The sequence below is a fragment of the Nycticebus coucang genome, chromosome 7 (assembly GCF_027406575.1).
Source record: "Nycticebus coucang isolate mNycCou1 chromosome 7, mNycCou1.pri, whole genome shotgun sequence".
Lineage (NCBI taxonomy): Eukaryota > Metazoa > Chordata > Mammalia > Primates > Lorisidae > Nycticebus > Nycticebus coucang.
Genome location: NC_069786.1, coordinates 22,408,532 through 22,422,476, shown reverse-complemented (window position 1 = coordinate 22,422,476; position 13,945 = coordinate 22,408,532). Strand labels below are relative to the sequence as shown.

Here is a 13,945-nt window from a genome sequence, read left to right as displayed (position 1 = left end):
GGCTTACACGATTCTCTTGCCTCAGCCTCCCGAGCAGCTGAGACTACAGGCATGTGCCACAACGCCCGGCTATTTTTCTGTTGCAGTTTGGCCGGGGCTGGGTCGGAACCCGCCACCCTTGGCATATGGGGCCGGCGCCCTACTCACTGAGCCACAGGCGCCGCCCATGGATTTTATGAGTTTTAAATAATATGAACAATCATATAATACCAGTGTGATAGATAAATTTCTGTCACCCCTAAAACCTTTCTTCCATGTCCATTTTCTTCTTCTTTTTTTTTTTTTTTTTTAATTGTTGGGGATTCATTGAGGGTACAATAAGCCAGATTACATGGGTTGCATTTGTTAGGTAAAGTCCCTCTTGCAATTGTGTCTTGCCCCCAAAAGGTGTGGCACACGCCAAGGCCCGACCCCCCTCCTTCCTTCCCTCTCTCTAAGCAGGGCTCAATACTATAATTTCTATCTGAAAATTAGCTTTAATGTTTTGAGGGAGTCATGGGAGCCTTGAATTATTAAATATTTGCTATTGTATTTATCTTTGTTTAAAGTATGGTTGCTCTATGAATAGTGCACATGCGGTGAACTAGATATCTTCATGTTTTGTTTCATTACCCCCAAATCACTTAGCTATTTTTGGAAAAGAAAGCTATAGTAGGGAAAATCAGTTGGGGAATGAGGTAGAAAGAAATGAGAGGCTCAGGATTTTGTACACTTCGTTGCAAAGGAAAGCTGGCATTCATTTCAAATCGTGGTCTGTACTTTGCTGCAGTGGATTCTGCTCACAGATTTCTAGTCAACTGACTAGAACACAGATCATCTTAAGAATGAAGAGCTTTACTACACGTATTGTGAGAGATGTACAACTACATCTTTCCCCAGCAATCGTACATCTTGCCAATTCCATGTATGTTGCTCAGCAAGAAAATGTCATTAACCATTGATACAAAAGCACTTATTTAATTTAGTTACTACATCTTGTTTATGAGTGGTGGGGGAACTGTTTCAAAAGGACCTGTTGTGTTGTCAAATGCACACTGCTCCACAGAGAGGGGCATTTTGAATGATTTTCCCCTTTCTAATCTTTTCCCTTTATAAAAGAAATCTATGATGCTTCATGAATATTTGTGCTTACATCTTTATTGTAGGTACCATTGTAGAAAGAATAAGTGTAAATGGACACTCTTTATTTCCATAATTATTTTGCAGAGTATTATTTTGGCTATCGACCTAGTTTTATAAGTCAATGCATTTTTAACACCATGGACATTTTTGGACAGCAAGAATAAAGCTGTGCTGGTTTATCTCATGGAGAAATAAGATTGCCCCCCTCCCCCAAGGTAGCCATTTATAATATATGCACTTTTGAATAATTAAATGAACTACTGAAGAGGAAATGGATTCTAATCAGCTTTCAAACTGTGATTGTGCCATGCACTGAATCATTCCTTTATGAATACATTTCTCTTGGAGCATGTATAATTATGAAACTTTTTTTTCTATCTCGGTAGGAACTGGGAAGTAACAGCCCTCCACAGAGAAACTGGAAGGGAATTGCTATTGCCCTGCTGGTGATTTTAGTTGTATGCTCACTCATCACTATGTCAGTCATCCTCTTAACCCCAGGTAATCTGTCTTTATTCCTCTCTTATGATGGTATTGTGGATGGTAATTTCACATTCAAATGCCTTAAGAGGTTAGCAATATGTGGTATCTTAGGGCACATTAACATTGGTTGGAATTTTGTAAAAAAGCATAATCAGACATTTTCCAAATGGCACAGTAACTCTGCAGTTCAAATATCATGCAGCACATTTTTGGGAAGCTGAAAATGTTAAATATTTAAATTGAGAATGCCAAGGAGATTTTTAGTCTCCATCTCTACTAAGAGACTTACTATGTTTGTCAGTTTGATAACTGCAAGCAACATTTGACTTTTGAAGATAAGGAAGTGGAGCCTGGAAATTTCCATAGGTAGATGATAACTCAACTGAATGGAAATGGGAAGAGAGGATTTGAGGGGAAAAGAAGATCTCAACGAAAGAGAGTAATCTAAGCTTCTAATTGCGAACATGTCTTCTGTCTTCTTTCTTTTCCTTTCTTTTCTTTTCTTTTTACATTCTAAGTTTCTCTTCAATCTAAAGAACCTCTCCAAATTGCTCTAGCTCTGATCTTTGGGCTATGTTCTTCAGATTAAAGAGTTTAACACTTACATAGAAATTACCAGAAGGCTTAATTCTTCTTTGGGGACAATTTTAATACCTGGGACTTTTTTTACTCCTTTGTAGGTACTAATAAGGAGAACAAAGATAAGGGACTTGTTGGGGGTCGGGATTGTAGTTCCCTGAGGCCAGTTGACCTGGTTCGATTACTCTGTTAAGCTAGAAAGTTCAACCCAGGCACAGTAGAAATTGAAAGCCAAAATGTATCGAAACTGAGAGTAAAACTGGAGCTGCCCAGGCAGTGTGAATAGAGAACAAAAGTAATCTGCACAAGTTTCAGGGTAATAGAGAGAAATTTTATTTAGGTAGAACAAAGAGAAGGTTTAGAGCACTTCCAAAGAAAGTTGGAAGTGGGCCTGTCCCATGATGGAGCAGAGATGAGAGAAATGCAAAGGCCTGCAGGGGTATAAATATCCCTCCATTTGAAATTGGTTGCAACTCTTTCATTGGCCTCTCTGTGTCTCCAGGCAGTATTGCCCTTTTCTATTGGTCACTGATTGTCTCGTTACTTGGGTTACTTCATTTTTTCTGATTGATAGGCCCTCCAGAATTCCTAGTTCAGCAGGCCAGATTTTCCTCCCATCCCCTTTTTAGCCTCCTTTCTTAGTGTCCCCTTCTAGGACTCAGTTTTAAAATTCTGAAAACCATCATCCAGGTAAATTTGGTGTGTTGCTACAACCCACCCACTTAACTATCTTCTCAAAGACTGGGCACCTGCATATGGCACAGTATTATGATAAATAGTCACTTATTAGGCTACTCTGAAAATCAGCTGATATTATAAAGTTGTAGCCTATTGTTGAATGTTCAGTTCCTTTCCCAGCTTTGTTATTTTATGAGTCCCTTAAACACATTGAACTCATTTCCTGATGTACAAAATGTGATTAACAATAGCTCTTTTTCAGAGTCATTTAGTCAAGTAATTACAATGACCAATTATACAAATGGCAGTATCAATTGTTCTAATGTGAGACTTTGTCAAATATACCATCTTTGTAAAAATATTGACTTTGGAGTAAATTGCGAAAAATATGTTTTGTAACTGTTATTTAAAATATGATGTGATTGAGAAAGAAATTAAGGGAGCCAGGAGGAAAGAAAGAGAAGAGAAAGAGAATGAGAATTGAAACCAAAAAAAAAAGAAAGAAATAGAGAATTTCCCAGTAAAAGCTGGCTTATCCAACCTTCTCTTCAGGAACCTTCTCTTAACTGCCTCATTTGCACACCTGTGGTACAATGTAATTGAGCAATGTGATTGCTCTAAGTTGCTGCCAAATGCCAAGAATCTTTGTTAAAGGAAGATGTGCTTCAGAGTGGTGTTTCACTTAAACATAGAATTTTAGCATAATTATAAAAAATGAATGACTTGGTTTTGGTGCCTTCTATTGGTAGCTATTAACCAGATGGAGGGTATTGGTGTTATAATGCCTGTGTATTTCTTCTTCTATCCTGATTCACTGTCAGATACGTTACTCACTCAGACCATAGTGATACTTGGGAACCCTAGAGAGTTTTGTATAATAGATCATAAAGAGTTGGCTAATCATTAAATTAAATTCCCCCTACCCAACCCTTTCCACTTTCTCCCAGGATAAAACCACAGTTTCATTGTGTTCATATGGTCATGGGTGTGCTTGAATAAATGACAACAGCAAATGACTTTTTGTTCATTCCTTTACTCCGAGGGTTCTCAAACTGTGGCCTGCGGGCCACAAGAGGTGGTGTGATTGTATTTGTTCCCATTTTGTTTTTTTACTTCAAAATAAGATATGTTCAGTGTGCATAGGAATTTGTTCATAGTTTTTTTTTAAACTATAGGACTGCTCTCCAACGGTGTGAGGGACAGTGAATTGGCCCCCTGTGTAAAAAGTTTGAGGATGCTTGCCATTCACACATCCAATAGAAAATTATGGAATTCTTACTGCATCCCAGGTGCTGTGGCAGTTAGACCCTCCTCTCTGCTGTCTCCTACCTTTTATCCGTAATACCTTTCTTCCTCCATTATGCAAACATGCAAATTTAGAGAACCCATACATTCCCAAACCAAGGACTTAGTTTCACGTGAGATTAAATGAACCAACTGAAGTGGCATTTATTATCTAGATTTACTGTTAACTGAGTGCATCTCACGTAACACAAGTTCAAATATCCTTGCATTTCACTATTATTTTTGGCAAGGATATTACAAAAGAAAATCAAATCATTAATCATTATTCTAGAGTTTCACAGGATACTCTATAGGACACAGACTCCCTATTTTGCACAGAGTGTGTTCTGCGTCCTCTGTTTGTAAACTCAATGTCATCAAGAGACCTAGGAGATTATAGAAATCAATGAAGTAGGTAAGTATGAGGACAGTGGGTAGGATTTGGTTGAGTTGTGACCAAGCATAATGCCAGCCTAGTTCCATGGCCATTTTGGTGGGCTCAAACCAAACATCACAGTAATACAAAGCCAGAATGCTAACAACTGGTAGCCAGAGACTCAAGTCATCAATCTGGAATCACGTTACAAGTTAACTAGTGGGCCAGGAAAAGAATCTGTTTTCATTAAACTTTTGGTGTGAGACTAAGAATATGCATTAAAACCTTGTATACTTTTGAGTTTGCATTTGTATGTGGCTGCGTGGTCAGACTTTAGTGCTCCAGTTACACCAAATTTTCCTTTTCAACATGCAGGCTAGAATTCCCTCAACTATGTTAGAATAAATCCATAGGAAATACTTCGAGCTGGAAAAATAACATATCTCATCTCCCTTCTAATATTCCCTTTGTCCACCATATGTCTGCAAGGCCTGGCTTTCTAGGTAAAACCACTCAGGCAGGAGGAAATTTTCAAACAGCTCTTTCAATAAGGGTCAGAGTCAGAAATTCATGTGGCTTTCTTAGTTATGTAACTTTGGGTGAGTCATTTACCTCCTTTGACATCAAGTGTTTTATTGAACTAAAAGACATCTTTATTGGCTAGATTGTAATCTCTTAAAGTTTATAACAACACTAATGTATATTATCTAATGTAATAATAAAAACTAAAGAATTAATAGAGGCTTAAGGACAAATAGCAGCAGATGAAAATCAGTGTTTTCAATAAGCCTTTTCTACCCTAAAAATATACTTAGTGTTTTGTTTTTTGAAGGATAAATGTGCATAAAAATTTATTTAATCTAAGAAATGATTTTGAAGCTACTTTTTTCAAAATAGCATGACATTTGTGGGCAAATGCTAAGAATTCAAGTCCTTAACCCAAGAAACACATGTTCATTGTGATTTTGGTTTGAATGGAATTTTACTGCAGAAGTAATTTCACACAGGTGCCTTAATTTCCAAAATTGTCAGAATCTTTCCTGCCTTGTGAAGAGAAGTCCTGATTATTTTGGATAAGTTAGTTAACCATTCTAATATTTCCTTTAATCAGTAACTATTCTGAAAGGAACAATGTATTCACTCCACTTTTTTTATAAAAGGGAGGATTTATTTAGATGCATTAATCAAGTCTACATATCTTTAGCTTATACAGAGTTCATTATTTTCAAAGTATAATAATTATAAGACCAATAGTTACACCCTACAAGTATGTGAGATTATGTTCATGTTTAAGTTGTAAAATCCAGTCTCATGTAGCTATGCATTTACTGTGTACTGTCATCCTTACATTTAATATGTAAAATGGGAAGGACTGTGCTCAAGAAAACATTGCCTGCAGAATACAATTTTGACCTGTTTTGGGAATAGAAGTGAAAATGTCATGAGTTCATTAGAATATATTTATTAGAGGGCACTCATCAAGCTCTTCAATCCACCTGCCATTTTGAAATAGCCACCTGTGAACTGTGTGCGCTCCACGTTTCTTCAGCAATGGCAGCCTGTTGCCCTTCAACTGTGTCTATAATAATTAGGTGCCAAGACAGAGTCATCATGTTGATTTACCATATGGCTGACTAAGGAAAAAATTGTAAAGCACTAAAATTTTGTCCAGTTAGCTCTTGTGCTTGCTTCTTTTAGCAACTTTGCAAGTACTCTGTATTATAATTCCTTTAGAACTCTCTCCAGATGGGCATCCAAGAATGATCTTTGCAGGTCTGTCAGCATATAAAGGAAGCTAAGCATTCATGTATCTAGGTAAAACCACTCAGGCAGGTGGAAATTTTCAACCAGGTAATCTATGCCGGGACAGGAAACCTCTGATCGTGAAAATATGAAAATATTCAGCAACATACTAGACATTTTAGGACAGAGGTCTGACTCTAGAACAGCTCTTCCAATAAGGGTCCGAGTCATAAATTCATATGGCTTTTTTTAGTTATGTAACTTTGGGGGAATGGCTTATCTCCTTTGACATCAAGTGTTTAATTGAATCAAAGGACATCCTTATTTGCTAGAATGTGATCTCTTGATGTTTATAACATCAGAGTGCCATTTAATCTAGTTACATAAACAAGAATCTAATAGGGATTGTCCACTACGTAGGTGCCTTTTCACCATGTAGATGCCTTTATTTTCACTTTCAGAAGTATTTATAATATTCAGAATTTTAACCTAGGTTCATTTGCTGTGTTGGGAAATAATTTATATGGATTGAGACCCCTTTAGTGTTATTGATGGTCAGGTAAGCCTTTAACTCAGATGAATATTAGGTCCATGAAGCTATGCTCAAATAGTTCATTTGTGCTGAGATACAGAACTAAGGAAGTGAAGAAAATCAGAGAAGAGAAGGCAGTCCTATCCGGAATAATCAACAAAACACAACAAAGCTAGAAGTCAATATTTAAATGATTATACCTTTCTTTGAAGAAGTATCAACTTAAATATGATTTCCCAAACTGATCAAGATCATCTCATTTAATTCTCATAACATAACCAGAATAAAGACACTAGAATAATTTTCTAGATAATACAGCTGAGGCTCACAGATTTGGGTGACTTATGTAGCCAGTTTGTAGAGAAAATGTTCTAAATAGAGTGATTAAATTGACCTTGGTATTAGATGGACTTGGGTTCATGTCCTTAGATTCACTGTATGGCCACAAATAAGACTTGAGGTAAAGAATTCTCTGTCTTCTTTTTGTCTAAGATATCAGAAATCAGATGTCAGATTTTTTTAAAAAATGATTTGACTCTTTAAAACAGGTTTTAAAAACATTCTTCTATTCTTATTCCTATATATAAAAAACTTATTTTCTAGAAATCATTTGATAAAATTAAGGACTTGACTGGACTGGTGATAGCTGATTTGTCATTGTTATACAAAAACTCAAAGTGAATTTATTCTTGTTACTGTACCAAAGCCATTATGCTGTACCAAAATAATAGCACCTGTTTATAGCTAGTAAAAATATTATGTTATATTATTTATCAAACAATTTATTTCCACCTGAAATTTAAAAGGTGTCATTTAAACATTTAAACCTGTATTTTATAATGTCAAATCTGCAATCAAACTCTCCCATTAGGATTTTATGAGGGGGAAATAATATTTCACAGATTTTGAGTTTGCATTATTATAAACATCAGCATCCACCAAGATGAAATTGTTTATTTTGTTGAATTAAAAAGGAGATGTACTGTATTGATAAGAATAATCTGCGGTGTCTGCTTGTTTTTTCCATGATGAGTACAGATGAACACATTTGCATACGGCATTACCCGGGCATAACCAAGTCTACCAAAGAGAGAACAATGACAGATTTTAACAGTTTCTCCCAATAGAGTGCAGAGTAGTTACATTTTTTTGTCTTTGCTTTATGGTTGCATTTATTTGTTATATTTGATTCCCTTACTTCCTCCTATATTTTTACATTGTCCAATGAGACAAATAATGAGTTTAGTTTAGATTACAATGAGTTTACTTTTATGAGTCATAAGAGAATCTGTTAACATTTAATTGTACTTTCTTGGAGTGTTCCACATGTTGTACTAAGTGCTTTACATGTACTATTTTATTTATCTTTGCCCCACTGACATTAAACAGATACTTTTCACTTATGCATAATCTACAATATTCAATTTTTACAACTTGAAATAAATTGCCTAATGTCATACAACCAGAAAGTCAAAAAGCTGGATCACTGTTCCAGGCCCTTTTGACCTTAACTTTGTACTATTTTCCATGGGGACAAGAGGATTAAGATCGAAGATATAGGCAAAAAGTGTTTCAGAAAAAAAAAAGCTCTGCTATATTCTTCCCCATGATTTTGGATTACTCTCCCAGGCCCAGGCCTGTCTTGCCCCCATGGAAGGTATAGGCAAAAAGTGTTTCAGAAAAATAAATAAATAAATAAGCTCTGCTATATTCTTCCCCATGATTTTGGGGGGGTGAAATAATTCTACATATGCCTAATTTTCTCTGAAGAGTAAAGAAATAATTCAACTGCAGGAAGAGATCTAAAAACTTGTGTAAGGGGCAGATAGGGAGGCAATATCAAAAAACTAAAAATCATAAATTTATATGCATTTTTATTTCAGCTGTCATATTTTTTTCTGGAACCTCAAATACTCATGGTAAAATATAAGTATTCATTTTCTTTTCTAAACCACATTATATGAAAATAATTTGCTTTCATTTAATAGAAATATTTAATTTAGAAATGTGATATTCTGGCTTCTAAATATGGGGGCTCAAGATAAACTAGTCTCTAAGAAGCAAAACTTCCCCAAGAGTGGTAGTAACATAAAATTATCCCCTCCTTTTTGAAAAAAAATACTTTAAGACATATTTTTGCCCCGTGTTTGTGAAAAGGAATATTTTAATAGACAATAATTTGCCAGACAGCTAATTGTATGCAGTTAATATTCAATTTCTTTACTTTGAAGTCTTACCAGTGTCACCTTATTACAGAATTAATTCCTCAGCTGTAAGAAGAGGCAATATCAGGGGGGAAAAGATCCCTTATTTAACAATATTTTAAAATTAAATGATACACCACTTTATGCTTTTGCTCTGAAAAATGAAAATTTAGCTGAAGCAATTCAAATGTTGTTCATTATTTTGGCTTAATTCTTCACACTTTTTTTTTTGGTCTAAGATTTATCAATTGCGTGTAAAGTCCACTTTGAATCTCTATAGAAAAACTAGAATCAGTGAAACTAGACTTGGGAGGAATCATTACTGGAATGAAAGGCTGTGCCTTAAGTCCATGCATCATATTTTGGCTTTTGCAAGGGGTGTAGAAGACCTCTGATCAAATACTCAAAGCTTATCCTACTCTTTCTGGGGCATCATTAGTAAGTATATAACATTAAGGAAGTCAGTCAAATGCATGGACTCTTTTCTAATGTATGAGTTACAGTTCAGCACTCAAGAGTTATAATTACATAAATTAGTTACTCTCTCCTCATCACACTCATTATTTTTCTTCTCTAATTCAAGTCTCTGGTGCTGACAAGAATTTTTAAATTTTTTTTTTTATTGAGATGAAATTTACATATTATAAAATTATCTATTTCAAAGTGAGTAATACAGTGGCATTTAGTGCATTCACAATGTGTGCAACCACCCTCTCTAGTTCCAGAGATTTTCATTACTCCAAAAGAACACCGTGAACCTAGTAAGCAGTTATTCCTTACATGCCCCTTGCCCAGCCCCTGTAATCATCGATCTGCTTCTCTGTAAAGATGTACCTTTTTTGAATATTTCATATCAATGGATTCAAACAATGTGTCTTTAATCTCTAATTTACTTCAGTTATATGTTTTATAGCAGTGGTTCTCAGTCTTCCTAATGCCTCAACCCACAGATTGAGAACCACTGTTTTAGAGGTTCTCCACATACTACACATATATACCAGCACTTCATTCCTTCGTACAGTTGCATACGACTCCATTGTGTATTTGCATAATTCTTTCATCTGCTGATGGAACTTCGTGTTGTTTTCATCTTTTGGCTATTGGGAATTGTGCTGCTATGAACATGTATGCACGTGTATTTGTATTTGTTATTTGTTTGAGGCTTTTTTTTTTTTCCAGGGGGAGGGCAAATACATATATCTAGGAATGGAATTTCTGGGTCGTATAGTAACTCTATGTTTAACTTTCTGAGAAACCATTTTCCACAGCAGCTGAACCAGCTTACATTCCTAACAGCAGTATACATGTGTTCCAATTTCTCCACATCCTAACATTTATTATTTTGGTTTATTATACGTTAGAAATTCAAGCAGTGTGAATTGGTATCTCACTTGATTTGGATTTACATTTCCCTAATGATTAGTGATGCTGAATATCTTCTTATATGCTTATTGGTCATGTGTGTGTCTTCTTTGGAGAACTGTCTATTCAAGTATGTTACCTATTTTTAACTGACTGACTTGTTTTATTGTTGCTGAGTTATAGGTGTTCTTTTTCTGGATATCAATGTCTTATCAGATAAATGAATTTCAAATATTTTCTTCTATAATATAGCTTTCTTTTTGCTTTCTTAATATTGTCTTTTGATGCATAATGTTTTAATTTATCTATTCTTTGGTAGGGACTCTAGCTTCATTTTTGCATGTGGACATTTATTTCACCTAGTGCTCCTTGTTGAAGAGACTGTTCTGTCCCTACTGAATGTTTCTGTCCCCTTTGTTGATTGTCCTTTGTCATAGATATATGAGTTATTTTGGGGTTCACAAGATATTCCTCTATATATCTATTCAATGCCAGTACCATTGTTCTGATTACTATGAATGCAGTAACATTTGAAAGTGGAAATGTGACTAATCCAACTTCGTTTATCTTTTTCAATATTGCTTTGTTATTTGGGACCTATCACAGTTCCATATGAATTTGATAATTGGCACTTCCATTTCTGCCAAAACATAGTTGAAGTTTTGATAGAGATTGCACTAAATTTATAGATTACTTTCTATGATATTTCTATCTTAGAAATATGAATATTCCTATACATAAACATAGGATTTCTTTACATTTATTTTTGTCTTTAATTTATTTCATCAACGTCTTGTAGTTTTCAGTGTAAAAGTTTTTCATTTTAGTTTAAATTTAATTTTAGGTATTTCATTATTTTCTGCATGATACTTTAATATACTTTTCCAATTGATCATTGTTGGTATGAAGAAACATGCCAATTGATTCTGGAGTATGAAAAAATGATATTCTTTAATTTTGCTAAATTCTTTTCTTACCTCTAGTATTTATTGTGAATTCTTCAGGCTTTTCTATGTGGAGAACATCAAGCCATGTGTAAATAGAAATAATTTTACTTCATTTCTAAATTGACTTCCTTTTCATTATTTATTTATTTACTTGTCTAATTACTCTGGCTAGTCCTCTCAGTACAATGTTAGATAGCAAGGGTAAAGGGGACATTCTTGTCTTGTTCCTGTTTATAGGGAAAAATCTTTTAGTCTTTCACCACTGAGTAGTGTAGGCTGTGGGTTTTACTTCAATGCTCTTTATCACTGAGAGCAGTGATTTTCAACCAAATGCTGTGGTACACTGGTGTGCTGTAAGAGGATGTTAAGTGTGCCAGGAAATTTTTTAAAAGATAATTAATTAAATTATTTCTTTAAAACATATATTTTTGACACTTTTTGATCAACATGATTTAAGCTGAACTATAGGTTCAAGTGTGCCATGAGATAAAAACATTGAAAAACACTAATGTAGAGGAAGTTTTCTTCTATTTCTATTTTTAAAGTGTTTTTATAAAGAAAGTGTTGTAAAAAAAAAAAATAAAAAAAATAAAGAGTGTTGTATTTTGTCCAATATATTTTATCAATCAATTAAAGAGATGGTAATTCATGGTCCCCCTTTTCTATTAGTGCAGCAGTTCTTAACCTGTGGATTGCAACCCACAGGAACTGTATTAAAGGGTTGAGGCATTAGGAAGGTTGAGAACCATTGTCTTAGTGTGGCATTGATTTTTTTAGTATCACATTGATTTTCTTTTGTTGAACCACCCTTAACTTTCTGGAATAATACCCACTTCTTAACAGTATGTAATTCTTATAACATACTGAAAATTCAGTTTGCCAATATTCATTGACAATATTTGCATCTATGTTTATAAAGGATATTGATTTGTTGTTATTGTTCCTTGTCCTGCCGTTGTTTGAATTTAGTATCAAAATCATTTTAACCTAAAGAATGAGTTAGTAAGTATTATATTTTTGGCTGTGTATAATGTGCCCCTGTGTATAATGCACACACGCACATTTTGGCCCAAACTTTCAAAAAAATTCTTTGTTTTAAATTTTTAAAAGAGGGTGGAAGTGGCCTCACAGTGGTACCTCCTTCTCTTGCAAGATGCACAGGTGCAAACCTGGCCCTGTGGAGAAGTCAGGAATGAGTCCAGGACGGAGGTGAGAGTTGTCTGGACAAACTGAGCATCTGACCTCTGCAGCTGCCTCCACCCCAATCCCAGCCACTCTCATTCCTACTTCCTCTCCATTTCTTTTTCCCACCCATGTCCGTTGGTGGGAACATGATCATGGCTACTTTGCTGAGAACCCTAGTAGGCTTACTTTCTAGGAAGCCTGTGTGAAGGTCAAGGGCCAGCCCTGCCTGCCCTGATCTCCTGACTGTAGATCCCTTCCCTCTCCAGGCTGCCTTATTTCTATTGCAGCTTGGTTCATCCTGAAGCCTCCTGACCCCACACTGAAGAGCAAGGCTTCCCTGATGACACCCCATGGCAATACTCTGCATTTACATTTCTGTTTAGGGACTAGACCAAGATCTCCTCGAGCCAACCAGACCTTGGGTGCTCCGTAATGTTAGAATGAACATCATCAGCCTTTCCCAAACCTGTAAATCCTAAAAATCACCTGTTAAAATGAGACTTCTGAATTGCACTCAAATATAATGAATTAACCATGAACAAGCATCCTAGAATAGTTCTTCCTATTGGCGAGTTTAGGGAATTATACCAATTCAATATCTTGGAGGTTTGGAAAAGTCACAGTTTCAAAATTACAATCTATGGGCTCATGTACCCCCGAGCTTTTGGGCTTTCCTGCCAGGTACCCTCACAGAAACCTCATGAGGACTGAGGCTTAAGGTCACAGTAGTGGGCTACTAATAGAACCAGTTCTGAGAACCCGCGTTTCCAAGACCCTGGCTCAGGGACCTTCCTCCTCAGCACGAGGCCTCAGAATAGGGCCAACTGCACAAGGGATGATGCAGCCCAGAAAGGGCAGAGACCTACTGTCAGGAGCACAGGGCAGGCAGAGCCAGACCTTGCCCTCAACACACCAGCTTCCCAGGAAATAAGCTTGCTGAGGTTCTCAGCAGAGTACCTGTTACCATGTTTCTACCAACAGATGTGGACTGGAAAAGGAATTGAGAGGATGTGGAGAGGAGGGCATGCCATGAAAGGGCAGTTGGGGGAGCTTGGGTGCTCAATTCATGGGGACTATGCTTGCCTTCCACCTAGGCTCGCTCATAACATTTATGAAGTGACTGGCTCCAGGCCTCACATCTCCAGTGAGAGAAGGAGGAGCCACTGCGTGGTCAGTTTCTCTCTCCTTTCACTGAGGTCCCAACATTAACGGTCATGTCACTGTCAGGGACATGCCCACTTCCAAGATGGTGCTGGCTGTGGTGCCCAGCATGATCTGTCAGGTAGGCTGGAGGCTCTTGCAGCTGGGATGCCTGCCCAGTGAGGTGGCAGCCAGGAAGCCAGGGTAGCATGGAGGATGGTACAATGATCATAATCCAGGGTATTATTTTGAATGCATATATTGTTATTGATTTCTAGAGTCACACTTGTAATGCGTAAACCCAAACAAA

At 36.3% G+C, this 13,945-nt stretch overlaps 1 protein-coding gene across 2 annotated transcripts in view; it reads left to right on the top strand.

The window, feature by feature from the left end:
- The window catches only part of DPP10 (dipeptidyl peptidase like 10), a 752,684-nt gene that overhangs the window by 147,666 nt on the left and 591,073 nt on the right, over nucleotides 1–13,945 (top strand). For both annotated transcript variants that reach the window (XM_053597757.1, XM_053597758.1), the window contains exon 2: nucleotides 1,509–1,623. In XM_053597757.1, the coding sequence (XP_053453732.1) occupies nucleotides 1,509–1,623 (115 nt within the window). The remainder of the gene's footprint in view (nucleotides 1–1,508; nucleotides 1,624–13,945) is intronic.